The 25,717-nt window shown below is 46.5% G+C and overlaps 2 protein-coding genes across 2 annotated transcripts in view; one reads left to right on the forward strand and one right to left on the reverse strand.

Moving 5' to 3' along the window:
- Positions 1–256, reverse strand: part of Gapvd1 (GTPase activating protein and VPS9 domains 1) — a 100,599-nt gene extending 100,343 nt beyond the window's left edge. The window contains exon 1 of the mRNA XM_077674635.1: positions 103–256. The gene's annotated coding sequence lies outside the window, so the exon portion shown is untranslated. The remainder of the gene's footprint in view (positions 1–102) is intronic.
- A 7,695-nt stretch (positions 257–7,951) lies between these two features.
- LOC144142848 (general transcription factor 3C polypeptide 5-like) lies at positions 7,952–23,722 on the forward strand. The gene is made up of 6 exons (XM_077674646.1): positions 7,952–8,345; positions 10,139–10,328; positions 13,585–13,836; positions 18,665–18,801; positions 19,704–19,911; positions 21,091–23,722. The coding sequence occupies exons 1-6, from the start codon at positions 8,232–8,234 to the stop codon at positions 21,561–21,563; spliced, it is 1,374 nt and encodes a 457-aa protein (XP_077530772.1). The 5' UTR covers positions 7,952–8,231; the 3' UTR covers positions 21,564–23,722.
- Positions 23,723–25,717: the final 1,995 nt, after the last annotated feature.

A 25,717-nucleotide genomic window follows, 5' to 3' on the forward strand; every position in this document is an offset into this window, starting at 1 on the left:
AATGTGTCGTAAACGCTCGGTGATTCATTCGACGTGTCCTAATCAAGTGATCACACCAAGCACAGCAAACAAGAGGTGCCGTTTAGCGAAAGGGGACTTTACCTTTCTGTTCAATCACTGCTGACTACCAACGCCATGAGGACACCCATCACAAACGCAGTTTTCGATTCATAAATCTACCACCGACTGATCCCGAAGACCACCATTATTGTTGTTGCAGTTGCTTCCCGTTCGTGCCGCTATGCGGCGATACAAGAATTGACGTCAGTGATGGCGTCGGCTGTCCCTATCCGCACGCCTCGCGCGGATTATTTTTAGGACTGTCCGCACGCCTCGCGCGGATAATTTTTAAAACTGTCCGCACGCCTCGCGCGGATAATTTTCAAAACTGTCCGCACGCCTCGCGCGGATAACTTTTAAAATTGTCCGCACGCCTCGAGCCCGAATGCAGTGCCGTGTGCCAAGTTTCTTTTTCTTTGAGTTATTATGTTTCTTCCGCTCTCAACTTGGATGCTATCCGCGTACGTGTTACGTTGTTGTGGCCGGTTACTTAACCCAAGTGCAGTGTCGGTCTGCTAACGCTCGGCTTCACGCTGCGTGCTGTCCTGAGCCAGCTCACGGGTGAAGCCGGCGTGCCAAGCCCTCGTCGGACGACGAGAAACGGCGACCACGACGACACCGATCCATCTCCTGAAGAATCGAGGACAAAGTTTGTCATCGTTCGTTCTGCACTTCCTCTCCTACAAGTCGCGTTGCCATCAGCAATAACATGCAACAATGTGCCAGAGATCACCACACGAACTAATGCCGTGCTGTGATATGGCGAATACAGTGGGGTGAAGATGACTGTGTGCATCGGGGCGTAGAGCTTGACGTACTGCCACATTCGGCTTGTGATTGCGGTGACGGCGTAGTACATGGTAAATGCGCGAAAGCGCATTTACCATGCGCATGGTAAATACTGGCACTAGCACATGCGCAATATGTGGCCTTAGATATACAAAGCTTCTCAACAAAATTGTCCGCAACTCAAGGTCTGCTATGATGCCAAAGAGGGCACTGGCAAGCATTTCATCACACGAGTGCTGGGTGTGTCACATTTTTCTCTGTCATTGTTCCAGCTACGCTGTTTTTTTTCTCTTGTGCAGAACCAACACACTGCCACTGTTGTACACTTTGTCACATAATGTGATATGTGTTGACCCCTAGCCAAAACTTCTCCATTTGTGCATCAGTGTAGGTCAAAACTTTTCTGTTCAATGTACTCCATATGGTAATGGATGAGCTAGAGCCAAAAGCAAACACTTCAATGATAATTCCAACCTGTGCCACCAGTGTATACATTCACTCTTGAGAAGGGAGATTATATCATAGTCATCACATCATAGCCTTTGAGCTTCTTTCCAGAGAGGATGTATCCATTAATCTTTTTTATTATGCGTGCATGCAACGGCACACATATTAAAAGAGTAGTTATTCACAATGTTCGTTTCTTCCTACGAGATTGAACTAGACATATCTCTTTAGACCATAGGCAGTGCAAGTGTCTCAAGATATGTGCTCTCTCATGCTGTGGTGTTTATCAATTTCTTTTTCTTGGGTTGGTGTTCTTCCCTTTTTTTGCACCGTTTACTTTGTATTTACTTTGTATTTTGATCCAGAGTTTACATTAATGATTTTCTTTTCAAATGTACTTTTTACGCACTGGACTCTGCTAGCAGCATTTCCTTGTTTCTCATTTTTAACGTTTCTTGTTTGTCTTCTCCCTGCTGTACCCCTAATGTCCAGCATTCACCACTCATTATAGTCTGGCATTGCAAGCCCATGTGGCTTAGCAAGCCTTGTTACTAGCAGGGCTGACCTCACCAGTTCACATTACAGAGCCCCCTCTATCTCTCTCTTGGTGACCATGGCGTACATCAGATGACGCATATCTTGAAGTGTATCTCGCATTTTGAATACGCGCAAAGATTGAAATTGTTTTATGAAACAGTAAAGTTCCAACTTCTGAAAGATTACATACACACAATAAGCTATTTGTATGGTTGCTCAAATTGGAAATTTAATGTCAGTAGTCCTTTAAGGGCAAAGGGTAAGCCAAATTTCTTAAAAAAGTGACTTTTTTTGTCTTTGCTATTAGGGAAGTTCACCTCCTTATGCACATTTTCCAAGGTAACCGTATTTCTAGCTAAAAAACAGTTTTTCCATGTGCAAGTAGAAAGTGACCATGTCCGATTTTAGAATGTGCTCCGTGTTTATTGTCATTTTTTCCATCAAGAACCTCCCAGCTCCAGATCAAAACACTAGTCTGGAATGAGCTGTATTAAGAAGTTGCTTGGAAGCCATTGCATAGCTGATGTTTCGTCCAAGGCAATCCAAAGATGCTGTGCATCATGTTTTTACCACATTTGTGCTTCAAAGCCACGCACCAAAAAATGTCTTTGTTGAGCTTCACCCTCTCAGGATTGCAACATTGGGTGCTGGTCTTTCATTCAGTGATGGTAGCATTGCAAGAGCCATCATTCGAAATAATTCGGAATGAACCCTGTGCGCAACAGCACCAACAAGTGGCTAAAAGAGGTTGACTCTGTTCGCAAAGATACTTTGTGAACAGAGCTGCACAACAGCCGACTAAATAGGCAAGGCAGGACAGACGACTGGCTGAAAAGCGAAAACATGATTTCGACGGTGATTATGAAGCTGGTGCTTACTAAATAAATGACGAGTGATGTTTGTGGCAAAAAAGTGGTTTTGCGCCTCATTTCTTATTTTAACTCGATTATCTCAAAATTGTTTTTCACGTAGGTACCATTATTTCCTATATCTTCCAGCAGAACCGGCCGATTCTTTTTTCCTGTCATCTACATGTTGTGACATCTACTGTGCCAGAATTGAAAATATGCACCTACTGGTTTTCTTACAAAATTTTTAATATGTAAAGTAAGAAAAAATTTAGATACTTGCGGAAAGAAATTCGTAAACATTGTAATTTTAGTAATTCTGGTAGTTAAAACAGCCCCAAATTTGAAAGAAAATCATGTATGCATTATGTAGATGCCTTTAGTAGATGCCGATAAAAGTGTACCTCGAAATGGCCAAAAATGCATGGGTAGTATAGGGCTTACCCTGTGACCTTAAATCGCCTTTATTTTTCACAGGGGCAAGAAAGATGAGAACAGGGCTGCTTTCGACATAGGTGGCTTAGTAGCACCCACTCTTCACTCAGAACAAAGGAAAAATTAAACACAAAGTTTTGTTTCAGGCTGTTATAAAAGGACCATTACCTTGTTTCTAATTTTGTAATGAGAAGGGAAATAGGTGACATCGGTGCCAGAGAAAGGTGCCCAGAGGTTGTTTTCATTCATGTCAAGTACAATTAGAATGCAGTAGTTTTTAGTGGTATTATCCAAAAGGAGGGGTAGTAATGTGGAGTGATATGTGATTGTTAAGCGCATGATTATTGCATTTTATTGAGTTCAGGAATCACCACAGTTGAAACACCTTACATTATACAATTTCAATGTCGAGGCAGTGCTGTTGCGCAACTCACCATGCTTGTGATGTCGGCTTGTGAAATGAGAGAAGCCTTAGTAAAACTTTACTGAAGGAAATTAGTTCGATAAACTAATCTCTGAAATCCGCTTTCACGCGCTAACTTTTTTCTGCAAGCAGTTGAGCACAATAAGGTTTTTTAACAGCCTCATGTCGTTTTCAAATTTTTTTTTGTGGATCATGCTCCTCACCTTCTCTTCCACAGATGTTAACTCCGGGTGGCTGCTGTTAGCCTGAACTGTAGTTTATGGCCTAGTTCTTAGGTGAAGCTGTGCATACATTTAGACAGTGTTTTTTGGGTGGAATTGGTGCAAACGAAACGAAGAGAGGAGAAGAAACATAAGGACGGCCGCTGGCCTAACAACTGATGTTACACATGCTGGATTTATCACGTAGCCATAGCTTTAGCCATGAAAACATTCTGGCTTTTGCGTGCATGACAAACTGCCCCCTGCACTGTAACTAACCTGAAGTTGATATTGGAAAGTGTTCGGTATCTTTCAGCAAGCTACCGTATTTATTCGAATATAGGCCGGCCTATTCTAAGCCGACCCCCGAAAGTCCGAAGGAGCGAAAAAAAAAAAACTTACCTCGAATGTAGGCCGAACAAAAAGGCGAGGTCAGCGTTCACAAAAAGAAAACACGTTTATTGAACATGAAGATGCGGTGCTGGAACTCAATCAGTTTCTCTTGAAAATCACCTGGCAACTTCTGGAGGTTCGACGACGGAGGCTAAAGCCGAAGTGCTCCATGAATTTCTGTAGCCAGCCCCGACTGGCTTTGAAGTGTGCCCGCGATAAGCCTCGTTCCCTCAAAAGCTTCCTTGCTTTTGCCTGGAGCACTTCCGTCGTTACTGGAAGGGCAGCTGCTCGCTGCGTCTGAACGAAGTCAGCCAATGCCATCTCCATTTCATGGTGACGGCATTCCCGTGGTTCGGTGATTGCCAACCTCGTTGCGGCGCACGCAAATATCCTCTCCCGTTGCGTCCTCCAACGACGGACATTTTTTTCATCCACGCCGAAGTCCCGCCCGGCTTGAACGTTCGACGACAACTCCGCGGCTAAAACAACTTTTCTTTTAAAAGCGGCACTATAATGGCACCGCTTCTTTTTGCGCTGTCAAAACCAAACGCCACACCGCACGCAGGCCACTGTCCGCACAATTTAAAATTGAGGCCTATGGCCCTTAAGTGGCTACTGGCTCGTCTAGTAATGGCTACAATACTTTCTTTTCTGGGTGGCGCTAGCTGCGCGCTACTTCACTTGGAAATTGGCGCGTATTTCAAAATCCTTGAATCCAAGCCGACCCTGGAGTTTGATATATCAGTATTTCAAAAAACTATCGGCTTAGATTCGAATAAATACGGTACTTGATCAAAAATAGTACACTGGAACCTGCCAGAGGCAGCGAGTCCATACATAGTTTCAGTAAGCCTACCAGTGCAGAAGGATCTAACATGGGGCCAAATGTGAAGAATATGCAAGATTTTTAAAGTGACAAATATTCAGTCTCATCTATATGCATTAAGTTGACTTAATTCCTGGGCCATATACTGGGTCTTTACAGTGACATTTTACCTGTTGTCCACGGGTAGTCGCAAGATTCTCCACACCACAGGAATACATGCGAGCAAGAAATGTCAGATTGCCTCTTGGGGAGTACGCAGAGAGTCCAGGACTGATAATTGAAAACCCCTGCCGTTGTCGCATAACGACTTCTGTTGAGCACTATTTGGCTTCCAAGTTTTTTCTACTCCTCCTACCCATTTCTTTCTTCCTTCACAGGTTGCCTTTTAGTGTAAAAACAGGGAGACCTAAAAGGGATTGAGAAGAAAGTGAGCAAAAGGGTAGAAATGGCGGTAAAGGAAAGGGCAGTGAACAGTAATGATAGCGGGAACGGTGGAGTATATGCAGTGCAATCAGCAGTCCCTCACACAGGCCAACAATCAATAGACTACCTTCACTGCACACACCGCCAAGAATGGCCTTGGTGCCACATCGAAGGATCAGCACCTTCCCCAGCCATAGGTCGGCCGGTCTAGACTGCCTTTGTGTGGGAGAATCTTCCTCCTGCTGGAAACAGTACAAGGCAGGGAGCAGATGTAGCAGGACATTAGAGGGCAGAGATTTTTGAGCTACAGAAGGCAACAGGACCTGATGACAGTTACTTGGCAAGGATTCACATAAGGCGAAGGGAAAGTGTGGTCGGCAAAGTGGTTACAAACATTCAGGCTGTGCTCTTGCAACAACTGTATAGAGATCTTGAACTGCGGCTGTAGATACCCTGGTAGACTCAAAGCATCATCCTGTTACTTCAAGTGCTCTGTGTTTATTGAACTAGCATACACGTTATCTTGTGTTGTACAGTACTTACAGCATTGACAGCACAGCGTACGTCTTAGAGAATGAGTACAGGTGACTTCACGTCTGGATGGGTGAGGCTTGCAAAGGTTATTCACCCTCCTCTCAGTGGAATGGCTGCTTCTGTGTGCAACACAAAGTGGGCCTGAGAAATAGTAGCAATGGCTGTAAAACATCACAAGGGAAGGTGTGAGGAGGCTCGCCGTGAAAATGAATATAGCACCAAGGCCACTCGCAACTGGAGGAACATCGCTCTTTTTTGCTCTCATTTACAAAGTCCATAATAATGCTGAGCTGGGTGTGTTCCTGCACAAGGAAATAGACGGACACCAAAGCTCTGCGACAGAGCGGATGGCTTAACTGTTAAAACCGTCATCTTGTGCCGTTACTGGGTCTAATTAGTCCAGGCAGGGCAGTCGCAGCTGCAGGAGGTGCACTTCTATGCAGACATGATACAAGTTTATTTTATTCGAAAGATTTCATGTTTTATAGTGCCCCCAGTGCTTGTACGGAAGCAAGCGATGCTTTGTTCGCTGCAAAATAATCAATTTAAGTTAAAATTTTGATTGTGAGTTTTAAAGACGTCTGCAACGACAACATAAGAGTGGGTCTTCAAGCTAAACTTGGTGTGAAGCGGAGACTTGCTTACCGTTAGTCAACCTAGACAGTGCCAGCATACCGTAGCGGGCCGTTTTCTGCCTTTGCTTTGTTTTTGACCATATTTGTACCTGGCTTGTTTTTGTTAAGGGAGAAAATAATCGTTCCATGACACATGGTGCTCGCTCGACATATACGCCCCTAAATAGCCGTTGCTTACACCAATCGGCCAATGTTGTCTGAGACAACCCCGAAGAGACGCAGTGCAGTGCAGCTAAAACAAGCACAGTGCGTGCAGTACGCATCGGTACTTATACGTTTACATGTGCTTTCATAACTTCCACCGTTTATCCAACCATTCTCATTGCTATAAAAAGAATGTGCCCCAAATTTAAGTGCAAATAGCTTGTTCCTCAAACTTATAAGCTCTGCATAATTTGTGTTTGCTTTTGCCGGCCTCAGCCAATCCCAGTGCTGGCGTGTATGACATCATGAGTTCTGCTGCGTGAAATGAGCTTGTGGGTCACACGGCCGTTCCCTTTTTTATAGTTATATAGCTTATTTGAGTGACGTTTACGTTAAAAATGGCGTCAGTATGTATCTAACGAGGCAACCTTTCGAATGAACCAAACCTGCGTTTCTGCATGCATGGCCCCTTTAAGCTTCCCGCTGATCCATGTCGCTGCCCGTGCAAGCATCGAGCCGCCGAATGCGCCGGCATGAAGGGCGATAGCACAGAGAACACACCCTGCACTGGACCACACCTCATTCGCGCATTTACCATGTACTACGCCGTCACCGCAATCACAAACCGAATGTGGCAGTACGTCGAGCTCTACGCCCCGATGCACACAGTCATCTTCACCCCACTGTATTCGCCATATCACAGTACGGCATTAGTTCGTGTGGTGATCTCTGGCACATTGTTGCATGTTATTGCTGATGGCAACGCGACTTGTAGGAGAGGAAGTGCAGAACGAACGATGGCAAACTTCGTCCTCGATTCTTCAGGAGATGGATCGGTGTCGTCGTGGTCGCCGTTTCTCGTCGTCCGACGAGGGCTTGGCACGCCGGCTTCACCCGTGAGCTGGCTCAGGACAGCACGCAGCGTGAAGCCGAGCGTTAGCAGACCGACGCTGCACTTGGGTTAAGTAACCGGCCACAACAACGTAACACGCGGATAGCATCCAAGTTGAGAGCGAAAGAAACATAATAACTCAAAGAAAAAGAAACTTGGCACACGGCACTGCATTCGGGCTCGAGGCGTGCGGACAATTTTAAAAGTTATCCGCGCGAGGCGTGCGGACAGTTTTGAAAATTATCCGCGCGAGGCGTGCGGACAGTTTTAAAAATTATCCGCGCGAGGCGTGCGGACAGTTTTAAAAATAATCCGCGCGAGGCGTGCGGATAGGGACAGCCGATGGCGTCTTTTCCGACTGTCGCTGGTTGGCCAGATTAGTCTGTGCCGAACCGGCCCTACACTTTTTCGTCTGCTTCTGCACCTCCTTTCTTTCAGGAAAAGTGGGAGTTCATTCTGCACCGTCGGCAAATCGAAGAGGTTCCGGGCGCTGCACCTGAAAATCAAGTGGGCGAGTGTTGCTCTTGCTGTATCAGCGAACGCACTCCACTCAAATCGAAGGCACGTTGAGGGAAGAGCGCGTGGCACGTGCGTGGAGCGAAAGTTTTCGCGCCTTTCTTGAGTTTTGCCGCGATTGAAGTAAAATGACCGCGTTAGCATTTAAAAACAGGAAACTTGTACTTGTTGAGTACCCAGCGGTCGTAAGGAACACCGACAGAATGCTGATGAGCCTTGGTGGCGTTGACGAAGTATCAAAGGTATGTACAAAATGCACTGCGTAGCTTTTTGCTGTGCAGTACATCGGGGGGTACACCGGGCCCGTGCCCTCGCCTGAAATTTTTCATGCCAGGCTGGCGTGCGGTTAAAATGGCCCTAGTCGCCTGCAGGCGCGGAACCAGCAGTTTTAAGGACATTCTTGTTCATGCAAAGCTAAAAACAAGGACTAAGCCAACGGCTGATACCTGTAGCTGCTCCAGATGCTGTGCATCTCAACATATACAGCCGGGGTACGTGCCCGACTCCAAATAGCTCTTGCTTCATTTCGCGCCAAATACGCCGAGCTGCGCCGTGAACCCGCCGCGAGCCGATCAAGGCAGTCCCGCTGCTTCGCTGGCGGAACAGCACGGCGAACAGCAGGAAAAGCCTCTCTGGACTTTAGCGTGTCATTTCTTGTCTTTACTATGGTACAAAGGGTAATAACATGACAGAGCATGTCACATTTTGTTCAGTCAACTATCAATCCTTGATATGTTTATTTTCCTACCAACATCACCTTTCATTGACTATTGCAGTTCAATAATTTCTGTTCTATGAAAAGCATTGGTCTGCTCATGTTGTATTGCCTCCACATCAACAAAACTGTACAATTCTCTTTATTGCGGAGCTTTGTCTTTTTGGCACTATTCCATTGCTTCCTCGGCCTCCCTCTTGGTTAGAATCAGCATTGTGAGTTCAATTGCTGAACCGCAATTTTACTGAAACCATGTCTATTTGATTTAGCAGCTAGAACAGAATGAAGTTTAATAAACGCAACCAGCACAATACCCAACAGCTGTGCAAAAAGGTGTTCCGCTGAGTGTAGGTTTACTAGTGACGTTCCGAGCACAAAAAACAACAAAAACGCGATTACTTAAGGATGAAGACACGCGTTTGCTTGCTTCACTGCCATATACGAAAGTGCCGCGAGGGCACCGGAGTGCGATTGTGAAGGTTATCGCGGAAGCAAACTCGTTCAAATGAAACAGAAGAAACACCTGCTTTAGCAGATCTTCACTGCCACTTTCGTTATTGTCGGCGTAGATGAAAGGCAACGAAGTCTGCTTGATCACAAAGAATGTAAAGCTTGAAACAGAAAGGGTGGCAAATTGGTCAGGGGGTGGGGGGGGGGGGGGGGGGCATTGCTGTAGCATGGAACAGCCAACAAGGGAGAGAAGAGTGCGGAATCTTGATTTTTGTAGTTCCTTAACGAACTGCTAGGCCCCTGGCATGCTTGGCCGGTTGATGCTCGTGCGGCAACCTCAAATTGTGCTCTACTGTACTTCGTAGCTGATTAGAAAAATTATTCGTCCCGTTCCTGAAGGAAAATGTAAAATGCCAATCTTGATAGTAAACTCCCAATGCTGGCCTCCACTTCAGCCTGACGAACTTCGGGGTCTGCATGCCGCTCACGAGCACGATCGATTACACTCATGAGCGCGTACCCACATAACTGCCTGCTCTTCGGCAGAATGAATCACCCATGGCCTACCCATAGACCTGCTAACATGAATTCAGTTATCATCACCACAATCATCACCATCTACGCTCCTTAAAGTGGGCTTTACTGTTAGTGTTCAGCGTACAGACATCACACGTTTGAGTCAGTTATTTCAAGCTTCGTTTGCACAACCAGCGCGCGAGAAGCCTAGCCTTCCCACCTCCCACCCTCCCTCCTTTTGGTCGAGCGCCCCCCCCCCCGCCTGAAAAAAATTTCTGGTTACGCCCCTGCTGTACATTGAATGTTGGGGTGAGAACTAAACGAATGTAAAAGCTGTCGTGTCTTTCTTTTCAGGCGTACTCGGATCCATCACGGAGGATAGAGGTAAAGTTCAGGCCCGAAGATCCGTACTGCAAAAGTGCTTATGCCAATCGGTTCAGCACGTCGTGCCTTGTTTTGAAAGTTAAGAAGAATACGAAGAACCCTGAAGAGCCATGCGTCGTGTCTATCGAAGGCACTGTTACAGCAGTCTACAAATTTCGTGGTGAGTGCGTCACCTGTATTGGGGCATAAAATGGGTGCGTTGTTGACCTTACGTGCAGCGATTGTCATTTAGGGGGCAAATGTTGACCAGTGTAGGAACGAATAAGAAATTAAAGCGGTAGGTTATGATGCTTCCCATGGCAGGTGTCCACACTTTATGTTTTGCTGAATTCGGCTTCGGAAAAATGACACCAAAATATCAGCGATATATAGTCAAACGGAGAGCCACTAAATAAAGCTCTAGTCAAATCCATTTGTGCAAAGCCGAAATATCAAGCAAGCTAAAAGCACTTGAAACCCTCGTATATCAAACTCCGATCACCCCGAACAGCAGGCCACACCATTTTAAAGGAACTCCTCCCAAACATTACTGCCACTATTATGATGATTGGCTGAAGCCGGTTGGATACGCAACTTTGGCAGTGTGCCTTTCAGGGATCGCAATAAATTTGTTCATTCTACAGCCAGCCACAGAGGTGGAAAAGCACAAAATAGCGATGACAATAGAGGTTCGTTTCAGCATTGCCCCTCCAAACAGTTGTTTGTTGTCATCCTGTACCTGTAAGCTGTTTCCATCCAAGCATGGCCCAAGTTTTCCTGTATTAACCATAAAAGCCGACATCTGCCACACACACATTACATCATCTAACTTTAAAAAAAAAAGGATAGTGTCGAGAGTTGGAACTGAACCGTGGAACGTGTGGTGACAGGCAAGTCTATGCACCAATGCCACACGGCACGCAGTGTTCAATGTACTTTAAAGGGACCCTGAAGTGTAAATGCAAGTTGATCTATGTTGGCAGATTAGAGTGTTGTGAATGCTAACATACCACTTGCAGCGGCAGCAGTTGCTTATTAACACAGAAAATTGATTTGATTCATTGTAAGGTTTAAGGCGCCGACGCACTACGGGCGATGAGGCGTGCCGTAGTGGAGGGCTCCGGATTAATTTCGACCACCTGGGGATCTTTAACGTGCACAGAAATCTCGAACACACGGGCGTTTTCGCTTTTCGCCTCCATCAGAAAAGCGGCCGTGGCGGCCGGGAATCGAACCTGCGTCCTTTGGCTCAGCAGCACAATGCCTTAGGCACTGTGAGCCACCGCAACGGGTAACACAGAAAATGCCAGAAGCTTCAAAACAGGTGTTGGTGCCCCATCAACTTTCCCGCACTACACTTTGTGACATCACAAAGTGGGAATGCATGGCGAAATGGGATTGGTGGAGCTTGCCTAATTATTTTTCTGAAATGGACATGGAGGCAGCAAGGACGTGCCAATGTAAAATAAACGTATGCAAGAACTGTTAATGGTCACGCGCTTTTGAAAAGACACAAACCACAGCAATTACACATCATAAAATGTGATGCCACATCTGAGGCGGTAGGCTGTGTTTGTTTCGATTGCATTGAAATGTTTCGTTTCGTGTGCAAGCGCAATGAAAAGTGTGCAGTGACTGCGCATGCAGGTGAACGCAAGAGCCTACCACACCTACTGATTACTAGCGCATGTATGCATAAAACACCTGGCGGCAAAAGCACGTATCATTGGCGCGATCGACCAGAAACGTGACTGCCGTGAGATTTGATCAACTGCAATTGTATTTTCAACACCAGCTACCAGGTAGAGTCGTGTCCTGGGCAAGCGTCGCCGACGTTGTCCTTCCCTGCCAGTAATTATGCTGCCCAATTATGCTGCGCACGAAGATGGCATAAAAAAAAAAACCCTCCTGATTGACTGCGATGGAATTGTAAGCCAATGAGGACAGGCTTTCAAAAAGGATGACGATGGTCGAGTAATACCGGGCCCGGCTCACTCTGGCCGCTCAGAAACGTCAATAAAAAAAAAAAAGAAATTACAGGTATTAGGGAAATAGGAGAAAAAATTCCTGCTCTAATTATTTTTTTCTCAGCAAAAAAGGTGTCATTGATTGTTGGACAAATGCTGAGAGGGCTTTGGAACACTCAGTTGCTTTCTTTCTTTCTTTTTTCTTTTTTTTAATTCACATTTTTGCCATGTGGCATATAAAGAAAAGATAAGACATTAGGTAGAATAAAAATACCAGGTACAAAAGCACAGGTAGTCAGGAAATTGATGACCCTGTACAAGTCTAAAGGTAGGCATGGAGTCCGGTCTCGTGTAAAAAGTTCAGCAGCGACCTGCAGTAGCGGTCTTCGTGCACCCACCGGTTGAAGTCCCCCGGTTTATCCCACCGAAGACCAACCACTCTTAGGTTGCTACAAAAGGTTGCCTTTAGTGTCCCTGTAAATATGAGTGAAAGGGTGTTGAAATTACAAATAAAACACAAAAAAGAAGCACAAGCACCTCATTGCTCTATAGTGCGTGCCTAAGTAATAAAACTGTTTGTGTCATGAGTCCAAAAATCAAAAACGCCCATGTGTTAGGGTTCCAGTGCATGTTAAGGATCCCCAGGTGGTCAAACTTAATCCGCAGCTGTCTACTGCGGCTTGCCTCAAAGCCCAGTGGGGTAGTTTCGGTGCATAAAACACCGAAAATTGCAAACATTTGTCCAAAATAGAACTGAAACAGCTTATGAGTGGTTGTTGTGAGAAGACGTGTTCAAGAAAGTTTAAAAGCCTGTTTGTGGAAGGTGTACTCTACCGACGCTTCCACAAACATTTATTTCATATTTACATGGAAACAAAACAGCACTCAAGGTGAAACTAATTGCAGAGCAACTTTTCCTAATGTACAGCAACCAAATGCTTCTTTAGGTAGTCAACCCTGCATGTGTGTAGCCTCCTCGTTAGTACTGTCTTTAGCCCTGCCTCATTACCATGAACCAACAAGCCAAACTACTTCCCTTGCTACGTTTACATGACCCCGCTTTGCTATTTTGTAAAAAATTAAGAAGGAAGCTTGGACAAGCTCTGTCTATCTTGTTGTGAAACATGTGGAGCACCGCTACCTGGCATCACGCTTTTACCATTTTCTGCATCAATAAGCAACTCCCCCTGCTGAGAGGGGTGACTATGACTATTAACAGTCAACTTTTTCATTCACTTCAGTATCCCTTAAACGTTATGCCTAGTATACTATTGAGTGATCGCCATTAAATCGAGTGCATATATCCCTGTTTGGATGATTTAAGCTACTGGCCTCTGCTTCCTGCCCACATCAGCCCCCCCTCTCTGGGGAAAAAAAAAATGTTTGTAAACCTGCACAAATGTGTAGTCTCCTTCACCGCTAAATAGAGCTCCACCACCAAGCCTGTGCTTAAGCCCTCCCTTTTTCCAGGCATGATGGACTTCCAGTTTCTGCCTATGACAAAAAAGGAGGGGGAAGCTGGGTATGAGCCTATTCTGGACCAGCTGCTTCCAAAACCCGTGGACTCGACGGACTGGTTGATGCAAGATGCTCCCGTTTACATACTGCCCCAGGTGTTTGCCCGACTTGACAATGTGTCGATGCAGCAGCTACGGGATGAGCCTAAGCGACGCAACCTCCCGGAAAAGTCTGCACTCCGTCCCAAAAATGTCCTTGGAGGAAGTGAGTACCAAATTGTCATAAGAAGATGAAGTAATTGGTGTTTCTTTACTGAAGGTGTATGAATATTCGAAACTTTGAATACTTTTCTAGTAGTGTGTGCTATTTTTTTATTCGATTTGCTGTTTTACTGTTTGAAGTAATTCGCAATTTTCGAACAGTAGAAAGTAAAAGTTGGCTCTGCCGCGCGACATGCCAACTTTCAAGCTTCAAGCACAGTCCTTCAATGCCTTTCTTGAAGGATTCTGCTTTAAGCTTTATTCTTGGGGTTAGCTTTTTTGCACAACGCCAAAGCTGTGCAAAAAAAGCCTAACATGTGTAAGACAAGCGTGAAACAAGTACACGCTAACTCTGGTTAGCTGTAAAGCAACGCTGAAGTGGATCGCCACATGTGTAAAATTTATAAATGGAAAAGAACCTCTCAATATATTGGCATCAGTGAGGAGTCAAGAGTTATTATTTGTTGGCTATGCTTGCAGTAAGGTACTGGTAGTAAATGAGGTACTAGGCAGCCACTTCCTTTCAATGACTGAAGGGACTACAGCCAATCTACACTTCCTGCATCCACAGCATGTTCAGAGAATGTTCGTTCCACTGCTTTGCCATTTTGGCTTAATCTTTTATTTTTAATATTTTGTGCCATTTTCTTATCAGTAGTATGAACACTTGGGTAGGTTAAGTCCAAAGAAGTTTTTTTTTTTTTTTTTTTTTTTTTTGTAACTATATTTTAGGAGCTCTATACATACTAAAGCCAAGATATTCGTATTAAAGAAAATTGCCGAATTCCATGCTTAATTGGGAATCGGCGTGCATTGAAGCGTCAATTGCATGCTGTTCCGAATTCATCTCTCATAAAGTGCTTCTTGAAGTATTTCTCTGCGCTGACAAACGGGGTACACTTCTCACAAGGCCACAAGACATTTTTCTGATTGTCACTTGTGGCAGCAGCTCTCGCCACACTGCTCGTCTCCCATACCCTCACGTATCTGAGGTCCATTTTTCTGAGTTCCAGTTTTCCTTTTTCTCTGAGGAATATGAAAACCATTTCTGATTACGATTCTGATATCTGGCCAGCATGCTGTTTAAACGCCGGCTTCAAGCCTTGTCTTCAATTTTGCTTCGGCCAGCTACTAAAGCAAGACTGGTGATGCTTTTGTGGATGCCATGAATTTGTTTGGTCAGTGGCCAAAGCGTGGTCACTGGCGCATCCTTTGGTGCTGCAAAACCACATGAGGCGCTTGCTTGACCTTGGCTGAGCTTGAAGGCCAGACTGACGCTACTTGGCATTTCCTGGTTTTAAAACTGGAGTAATAAGCTTCCTTGAATATTCCACTTGATTTGCAGTCATGTTTTGCTATTCGTGTTCGGTTCGCAGTCCAAGTTTCATATTCGCATGCCTGTAGTGTTTAAGTGACTGCAAACAAGGCCGCAGCAGCTGTTTTTCTGATGGCGGCAAAAAATGAAAACGCCCACGTGTGGAGATTTCGGTGCCAGTTGAAGATCTTCAGGTGGTCAGAATTATTCAGTAGCCCTCACCTGCCTCATAGTCTGGGTGTAGCTTCGGTGTGTAAAACTCTAAACTACGAATTTCTGCATTTGGTTTGATCTGTTTGTGTTGGATGCACCGTAAAACATCTGACCAAGTATGCATGGCCGCAGACCTCCCAGCAGGCCTCACAACAGTTACTCGCAACAGTAATGGGGGGGGGGGGGGGGGCTTATTGCTCATTTGATTCTGTTGACCCAACATTTCGGATGCAAATGCACATCATTGTCGAGGGTAAATGTAGCACCACTGATTTTATCGCCTTCCATCGTTGTCACAGTTGATACGAAAGCCAAGTCCTACAACGGGAATGCATTATGCATGCTTGGTTGTACAGTGGAACCCCGATAACATGACTTCCAGGGGATTACGCGAAAGCGTCGTATGACAAAGGAGGGGGTGTCGTATGATCATTGTAATGGGTAAATGCCACCCTAGTAGGCGGTCTGATGCGAAAGGTGGGCTAATAACTTATTTAAATTACTATATTCACCGTGTTCTCGCTTAATTTGCGAACCCCTAACAGAAATCTCAAGTTTCTAAAGAAAAATACGTAATTCGTGTGCCCCTTCCCTCCCTTTCCACGCGCGACGTCTGCCCTGCGCCTCACGTGCACGAGATAAGGTGGAAAGACGCATAATGCGGCCAAGCAATACGAGAGGGGAAAAGGCGAGTGTGTGGCCAAGGTCGCAGGCAAGTTATACAGGGGAGGGCAAGCGGGTGAGGAAAGCAGGAGTTTGGTCATCAACATAGGGTATTGCGTATCACGTTCATCGGCTTGGCTGAATGGGAGCTTCAAATTGGCGGCCCGGTCCGCCGTCTATTTGGGCTTTGACTTCTTGTGGTTACACATTGGCGCTCTGCTGCTGCTTGGGGCCGTGGAAGGTTCCCGCCCGCCAGTACCTGCCTGCATGCTTGAGTCTGTTCAGCAAGTGGTTAAGCCCGTCGCAGACTGTTTATCTTTGCACATCAAGCAGTGCCAACTGGGGGTTACGAAATAAAGGTCTGGATAGGGTTCCCACCTTCCCCCGAAAAAAAAAAAAAGCTGGCCCTTGGGGGTGGGGGTATATAGAAGGTTGAATTTGTGTTGAAAAAAATGCATTTTTTTATATATGCAATGCCATTTATTGTAGCGTTTTCCTTCGTACTGAAAGTGATTGAGACTTTGGTTATTGCTCTGAATGTGCTGCACTGAAAAGTAACAGCCCTAGCTGACTGCGGTGGCGGCATTTTGTTGTGTTGTTCCTCCCCTTGGTCTCCCTCCTCCTCAGGGAGTGCGCTCGCCCATGTTTTTTTTGTTTTTTTTTTCTGCTCGCATGTCTTTTCGCAGCATTGCAGTTGGTGAATTGACGCTTATAAAAGGCCAAAAGAGAAATAATCACGGCACAATGGCCGAAAAAACGGCCAATGACGGCCAGTTTTAAGTACGGACCGGCAACCGGCCCACTGTCTAAAAAACTGGTCGGCCAGTCCAAAACCGGGCAGGTGGCAACCCTAGGTTTGGATGAGGCGACGGAGTGGGAAAAACACTAGTTTATCCCCATCAGCGTCCTTCGTATGAAGAGGGCCGCGTGCACCAGAGTGTTGTATAATTGGGGTTTTTAATGCATTGTTTCTATAGGGAGTTTTGCCGGGACAGTGGTGATCCGTCGTAAGAAGCGAGTCATCATAAAACTTGGGGGATGTATTATCAAGGTTCCACTGTACTTGATAGGACGTGTCGCCACTGTTTGCTTGGAATGCTGGAAAATCTGGCCTTGGGAGTCTCGGTTCTTTGCTTCTTTTAAAGCAGTCTGAACTTGCAGCTTAAATTTGTTGTGCCTAAGTTTACCTTTTTGTGTGTGTGTGTGTGTGTGTGCGTGCGTGCGTGCGTGTGAAACCCTTTGATCAAAACAGATAACTGGGCGAGTTGGTTTAGGTTCATCTTCACTAGGCGCAAAGAGACACGGACAAAGGACTGAGGTAAACACAAACGGGGTGCCACTCACAACTGAAATTTATTTTGAAAAGAAGGAACATATATACACACTATCGTCGCATGTTCTTATCCAAATATGCTGCTACTTGCAGCGATAGTCCTAGGGACGGCTGGCTGACGCATTTGTCGCCTCGTTTTGTGATTACGTAGGCTTCGAGTATCTCCCTGGTTGTTTGACAAGTATGTTTGCACAGGCACGTGGTAGCGCCAAACTTTGCCGTGCATCCACGCTCATCACAATGGGTTGCCAGGACATCGGTCCCAGCACGTAAGGTGTGCCACAGGGGTGCTTTACGATATCGAATTATTATGTCGAGCGAGCTATGTTGAGCAAACGGGGGAGATCATCATGAACGGGCCATCAATAACAAAGACAAACTCTCATACATTGTGATGAGTGTGGATGCACAGCAGAGTCAAACAACCAGGGAGATACTCGAAGCCTACGTAATCGCAAAACGAGGCGACAAATGCGTCAGCCAGCCGTCCCCAGGACTATCGCTGCAAAAAGTAGCATATTTGGATAAGAACATGCGACGATAGTGTGTATATATGTTCCCTCTTCTCAAAATAAATTTCAGTTGTGAGTGGTGCCCTGTTTGTGTTTACCTCAGTCCTTCGTTCGAGTCTCTTTGCGCCTAGTGAAGATGAAAACTCTGTGATATTGCTGTTATGAGACAAGCTTACTGGCAGGCTGTGGCGCTCATTATGCTGACAGCTGGCACTAGCTGCTTTCTCAAACCATTGTGCCAGGGGTCAGCCTTGCTGGGGCTTGCCTCTGGTGCATGCAGTCTTGGTGGCTTTGCAGCTTTTGGACCTCGAAGAAGAATGGACCGACGCACTTTAACAGATCCATGAAAAGGGTGAATGAACACGTTAACAATATAGACCTGAGTATGGTTTATACTTGGCTGTTATGGTCTGGCTGCCGAGTTTCCATTACGACCAGAGCGAGATGCAAAGGTTCATTAGAGTTGCCTCAATGAAATAATTAGGGTTTGTTGCTACTGTCTTGCTTGTGCTGCCAATTCTTCCGTTATTTTTTACTCTCGGAAAGAAGAAACGAATAGAAAGAAAAGCTATGTAAAAATTGTCAAACAATCAGAGGGATAGGGAGAGTAATATGGCCACATGTTTTGATCAGTGAGCCACCATAGTAAAAAGTACAGCCACTGTTCCCTGACTGGTTAGCAGTTGGTCAACTAACGTCTATAGCAGTTGTGTGCTTTCCGGTGACACAGAACGAGGGAGGAGTTGGTGGCTGTGTTGCAGCAACATGGGGGCTCTTCTGTTTTGCACACCCGCAGTTCGTCACCGCCGCGTAAAATTTGCCTGCTTCCTGAGCTTTGAGGATGAAGAGGTCCCCAAGGAGCCCAATCCAGCTGCCTGGAAGCAACTCGAGTGGCGTCCCCCAGATGCGGGCATCAAGAAAAGGATTGAACAGGTAGGGGCTGTTTCAGCACACATCATGGTACTTGCCCTGCATTGGTGGCCTGGGCTGCATGACAGGTGAAAGTAAAAACAGATGTTGCTCGCCTAGTTTGCTTCCTAGGTGTACTGGTACTAGTGCAACCTTTGAAAGAAGGAACTTGGTGGCACCATCTTCTCTTCAAAAAAAAAAAAAAATGGTGGTGCCGTGGGAAGAGTTGACACAGGGAATAAGAATTGGCAGATACTGTTCAGCCTGACTTAATAGAAAGGTTGGGTTTACCCTCTCTTTTTCGAGATAATTATGGTCAGTGCATTGCAACCGCTGCCACCATAGGTTACACTATCAAATAAAGCAATGAAGATATTTGCGAGTGATATGTCTAGTACGCGAAGGCACTGTGTATTATTAAAACTAAAAAGGTTCATTGTTTAAAGTTTTTCGTTACCTAAGAAACCAGGCAGTTTTTGTTGCTTCATCTCTTTATCACGAACTTAAATTAAGTTTTTGCTGTGCAGTCCTCTGTTTAGTTGCCCTTTTCCTTTAGCAACAGACTAAAGTTATTAGAGAACAACATAATGTACTATGTATTGTGTATGTTTTTTTAAACATCCGACATCCCTGCATTGATATTTCAAGAAGTGCGTGAACTAACGACCAAACGATTAAGTATTTTTAGTGTAGCACATTTGTAGGCTGAGGCCATGCTTGGCCAACATTAGGTGTGGTGTGGTGCATGTGCAAATACCAAAAGGGGACATTTTGGTGAGTCCACTGGGGTTAGAGTCGAGTGACCCTTTTGCTGTCCTGCTTCTCCTGCTGTGCATGAAAGTGGTGAGCACTTGGTGGTTAACGCGTGTCAACGCCTGGTGATTAATACGGGTGCCTGCTGGCTGGTTGGTGTCCTCTGCTCTCAGCTGTTCGAGGAGCGCCCTATGTGGACGCGCAGTGCCCTCCAGGTGGAGCTCAAGGTGCTGCCCATGCGCTTCAAGCTCATCCTGCCCGTGGTGGCGTACTATGTCCTCAACGGGCCGTACCGCGCCGCCTGGGTGCGCATGGGCTTCGACCCACGCAAGGACCCTTCCACCAAGATCTACCAGGTGCTCGACTTCCGGCTCAAGGCTTGTGCGTGGCTGCCCCACTCTTTGCCCTTTCCCCTGCTTTCTCTATGGAGGCAACTAGGCGCACATTGTACATGACGGGCCAGGTGCAAGTTAAAGCAACCTTGGCAAGGGGAAAGGTTAACTTTACCCATGAGGAAGTGAGCAATTTTTGTGTAAGCAATGCATACAAATACACCTCGAAAAAGAACAAGAATACTACTTGGAAGGGGCATTATGAGAAGGGTTCTCGGGGTGGGACCTGGCCTGCCTTTGGGCATAAGTGGCAGCTTTAGATCCCAGTGCTACACTATGTGGCCACCATATTATGCAGCAAGGTTTGCTGGTAAAAGAGCATTGTGGACAGTAGTGCTGAAGCATGGTCATTTATTGGGGACCTCTCAAAAACCTGTGGGCACCAGGCTGAGGGCATTCTTTGACAACACATCTGGCCGAGGTCAGAATGGGAGTCTAAGGAAGCACGCGACTGTGAGGACTTGCTTGCCCGAGTTCTGCACTTTTCATTGGCTCACACCGGTCTCCCTTAAACGGCATCTCGTGGATCTTTGCGTCTGCGTGTCGAGGCGGACGGAGTGGCCGTGCCACCTGACAGGGTCTGTTGGTACCTCCTTGTGGAAGAGAGAGACGTGCCAGGGTAGCAAGCCCTTTGCCCTTGCTGTGCTGGACACATGGTCTGCTACATGGACCTGTCCAAGCAGAGCCTTGCCTCAGTGCCCACAAAACATCAGTTCGGGTTCATAGATCTCAGTGATTATCACAGCATTTGCAGCATTTTTATGCCTCATCAAGCAGCAACAAACTGCAGCTGGCCTGTGAGGCACAGCAATGTAACAAACACTCATTGGATCAGTTTGTACCACGGTTTATGTTCAGCCTGCACAGAAGCATTACGTTCACAGGCTTTTGGAGTTGGGATGTCTTTCAGAAATGCGGCCTTTGTGACTGGGGATTCAAACCTGTACCCAATAATTGTGTGGTGCGAGGGATTCTAGAATACCTGAACATCTTAGCTTTGATAGTGCTGGGCTGCCTGCCCATGCTAGATCAAGGGACTATACCTGATGGACAAAAAAAGGTTGGTGATGTAGAAAAATTCATCGATCTATGGACTCCCTTGAGTGCTGATCGCACTAACCTTCTCACTACAGTGCTTTCTGCATGCCCCCTCACCGCCTTCTCGCAGCTCCCTGTGGGATGGGCGACAACGTGGCCACCAAGCGTGGCACGTCGGCGTACCTGGTGCCAACCAAGGTGCTGGGGCTGACCAGCAGGCCCATCTGTGCCCAGACGGACTACCTGCAGGCGGCCGCATGTGGCGGCAAAGCGGCTGGCGATGAGGAGCTCCCTCCTCCAAGGGACTACGAGCTGCTGTGCCGCTTCCTGCCGGGCAGGCTGCCCCCTTACCGTCAGATGTTCTACCACCTGGAGGACATCCGGCTGGACAGCGTGCAGGCCTTGGTGCACGCAAACGATGGCCGCGAGGCGGGCTGCCACGAGCGGGACGGCTGGCTGACCGAGGGCACCATCAGCCGCTGCCGCCAGCTCATGGTGGCCGACATTCGGGCCACCATGGACAGGCTGCAGGCCAACCTGCCCCCCTCCATGTCACGCCCCACCAGCCCCATCGCCCTCGAAGACGACATTGACGCAGACTGAGCTGGCACATGCACCGCTTGGGAAATGGCCCTCCTAAGCTGTGCGCAAGCACTCATGACCAGTGGTCTCGTTGCCACTGCTTTCACTTAGTCTTTCGGCCAGTGGGAGCGCAGGTCATCTAACGGCAGCGAGCACCCTACAGAAAAAGATTGACCTAGTTGCATGCACGAACCGCTGCACTGCCTAGATGTTCAAGGCCAACTGCACCAAAATTTCTCCTCGGCCAAATTTATTTTGCACTTGCAGGAGGTACTACCAAATTAACTCAGACATGACTGGCAGCCCTGTGAAATGCCTCATTGATAAATTCAAGGCATTTAAAGTACCTGTGTAGCTCGCAACGGTGAACCTGCTGGCAGATCACGCAAGCAGCCATGAAGGGACATTCCTGCTGTCCTGGTTCACTGGCCAGCCACGCAGCCGGAGAACCGGTCAAGCTCCTCTTGGCGCGCTTCTCCCAGGGTGGTTGCACACATGTGAAGAGGTTGCGTGCAGTTATGCCCGAGCGGCTGGCCAGCCAGCCCCCCGCTTGCCAGCTGCAATGTCACTTCCGTGAGGCCGTAATGGCCGCACTTATCCTAATTCCGGTTTTATAATTGCAGGTGTTCACTGCACGCTTGTGGTGTGCATGCACACTTGTCAGCTGTCACATTTTATTCGGACTGCATGAAAATAGTGCTTTTAAGGGGTCCAAATTTTCGCTGCGGCCTTTTTAAAGGGGCCCTGAATATGGTTGTATAGGTTGTGGTTGATTTCACACGTGCAATCGCCAGGGTATGCGTTTACCGCAGTGTATACTAAGCAGTGTATACTAAGCACCTCTGCACACTGCAGTAGCCGCACAAACAGGCAACAAAGATATATTTTGTCCTTTCCTTGTTTACAAGCTTCTGCCACCATTCAACAGTAATGTGGGGCAGCAGCCAGTGATGTTATACTATGGCGCCACTATCGGCGGCTTCAATTAAATGCTCCACCGAATAAGCGTCGCCGGTTTGGGAAGGAGATGCTGGTGGTTCAGGCAAGGATTGCAGTGATCATTCTCTGCGAGCGACTTTCCAGTGCTGCAAATCCTTATAAGGTCAATGCCGATACCCGCTATCCTTCTCATCAGCTGTGCATGAAGATACAGGTCCATGTTGCACACGGAGGGGAACAGGGGATTCTGGACAATTCGAGAGTTTGAGTGCTGCGGAGGCGTGAAGAAATTGTGAACACATGGTCGGAAGTATAGGCAGAGCTTGTGCGTGGGTTGCTGAAAAAGAGTGTGACATGCTACCAAGTGGAGTCAATGACACGTGTATCCTGAAGCAAAGGGGCCTTGACAGGTGTCCCTAGATGATGTTCTAGCCTTGAGCTGTTGAGCTCCCAGCATTCACTGAGCTTTGAGGTGCGAGGGGAGGGCAAAAGCCCCTGGCATAATAACTGGCCCTTTTTAGGGACCAATAACTCGGCTAATACTTAACGCTTTCAAATCGTCTTAGTGGGAAGGCGTTCCTTGGATAGTGCTCCAGCGATTGTACGCATGAAATCGCAGCCTTCGGAAACCTATTCAGGAGCCCTAAAGTTAACAAAACACAGTAGTTAACTCCAAATTCAATAAGTAAAAAATTCTCCCGGGTGCGCATGTGATGAAAGGTCACTTACTGTTTCAAGCACAGTTGTTGTTTTCCTTCTTGTTTGTCTCTGCCTTCACTCACAATGCGTCCACTTTTCACAGGCTCTTGCTCTCTCTCACTGTATCTACTTTTTATTTTCGACCAGGTTCTCGCTCATTTCCAGTGTCGTCACCTTGTTTCATCTTTGAGCATTGCTTCCTTGTCATTTAGAGTCCGGATAAGCTGACCAACTTGGTGATTTCTTCCTCACATTGAGTTTGAGTGAAAAGAAAAAAAAAAGCGGCTTGGCTTTTTTAGCACCAAATGGTTTACATAAAAGTAAACAAATTTAAAACTGAGAGATGCATGAGCAGCAGCAACCCTTTAAATGCCACTAGTGCATAAACAAAAGAATGTGAAGCTCTAATATGTAAAAGCACAGTTTTCTCCCCCACAACAGCAACACAACTTTTGTGAATTTGAGAGGGAAGCCTGGGCTGTTCAGCTACCTCAGTGGCAACCATGACAGTTTATGGCGTATAATATGCACGACTGGCTGCACGTCAAAGTGATCTGAGCTTATAGCCATTCATGTTACTGCGGCAAAATAAAAGCAAGATTGAAAGCTTGCAGTTACAGGCTGCAGGTCAGTACTTGGCAATTGTGTCTGTGCATGCACTCAATTATTATTACAAAATTTTAATTTTCAAGCTGTGCAAGTCACAAGATTATGTCATAAAAAGGGTATTGAGAAGTATCTTGGGGACAGGCTCTTCAAATTTCATTTTGTTGTGTTTTCATCCATAATCTAATTGTGTTGTGAGATATAAATTCTGTGAATTAAATCTGTGTGCAAATTTGTTGGAGATTGTCTGTGTCAAACGAACAGATTTTGTATCCGATTATAAATTGAGCTTAGTATGGACTCTTGACACCTGACCTGACCAAAGATCTTCCCCAGCTAGTAACATTTTTGAAAAATTTTGGTTGCTTTTTCTGTGCAGTTGCTGTGAAAATGTGGAAACAGAGCACATTCCTCATCACATGAAAATTGGTGCTCTGAACAAGATTTGAATTGTTATTGATTGATTAAATAAATGCTTATTTAAATGGTTGTTGCAGTTCTGGTCGGCTTCCTCAGTCCATGAAGCCGTGGTCATCAGCTGCCCACGCCGCCCTGGTGGTTAGCCAGAGTTGCATCTCCTGACAAACTTTTGAAACTTGGAATTCGCAACACATTGCTAGAGCTGGTAGCAGTGCAGCAATCAGTCAGATGAACCGTATACAACTGAAGAGCGCTTCTTACCCAACTTGGCTACTCCCTATAGGACGTTTCACGTCAAGCAAGACGCCCTTGATCCCACGTTAGAAAAAGCATCTAGTAGTATCCAGCATCCCACGCCACATGCACCCTGAATACGACAAAGAACAATGCCACAGAAGAGCCACATATTTACAGCGACGACTAACGACACGACACACACATATGTACACTACTGAACGTTGCGAAATACCCACAGCACAACAGCCTTGATGTGGTTGACAATTACAGTGCAGAGGTCACGGCCGTATTCCCCTGAGCCTACAACTCCACCGCTGCATAGGAGCTGGCAACTGCAACTGAACCAGTGACAACAGTCGGACTCGCAGCAAGGCTGCTGCGGTTATCAGAAGGGGATCATCAGCAGGGCTGTGATAAATGCACTAATCTCGCATCACCAGCCACTGCAAGACATCTGCAACGTATGGATGCCAGGACGTGGCAGTACAGAGGAATCGAGAGGCCCGTACCGCAGCTCGCAGGCACACACACTAGGCACTCCCTGCGACTGCCTTTCTTGCCCCAGCAACTCAAGACAGAAACAATACCTAACACGTATCGGGATCTCCTCAAACACTACTGGAAGAAACACCAGGGATGCCCGGCGCCATATCGCAAGCTCAACTGCGAACAGTTCACCATCTACAAACCAACACAACACTTTATCGCATGCGATACGCCCTGGACTCTACTAGCGTTAATGCCAGTACTGCCAAGGTTAATCGATTGCCCTACAACGCATGGTGGTGGACTGTCTTAACATGCCCAGACCAGCTTTGTGGCCACTACCATCACCTCTACCACCCTGCATTTCCATCTCTGAATACTAGTTGAAAAAAAAGTAATGAAGGGCGATATTTTAGTATGAGGAATTTACACTCGGGGAAGCGAGCCTCTTGTGCAAGGTATACAGCTAAAGGGTGCTTACGAGTTCATAAGCTTGTTGCTTTTTCTTTTGTTACTTTCAATACAGAAACAAGGCTAGCAAGAATTTGTTCCGAAGTACTCGTGGAATGCAATATACTTCACACTGTAGGAACAAGAAAAAATTATCACACAAATCAAGTGGGCACAAACCACCAAACTGCGCTCAAGATAAATGTCCCTGTTCATAAAGGTCCTGCGAAAAGGTGGCATGCATTTATCAGCTTCCTGTCTTATCTCGCACACCTGATATAATTTCCAAACTGCACGCGCAAGGTAGCCTGCAGTACACATGCACCCGAGTCACTGTG

This window comes from Haemaphysalis longicornis, unplaced genomic scaffold, assembly GCF_048455015.1.
Source record: "Haemaphysalis longicornis isolate Haplotype H1 unplaced genomic scaffold, Haemaphysalis longicornis Haplotype H1 scaffold_1, whole genome shotgun sequence".
In the NCBI taxonomy this organism is placed as follows: domain Eukaryota; kingdom Metazoa; phylum Arthropoda; class Arachnida; order Ixodida; family Ixodidae; genus Haemaphysalis; species Haemaphysalis longicornis.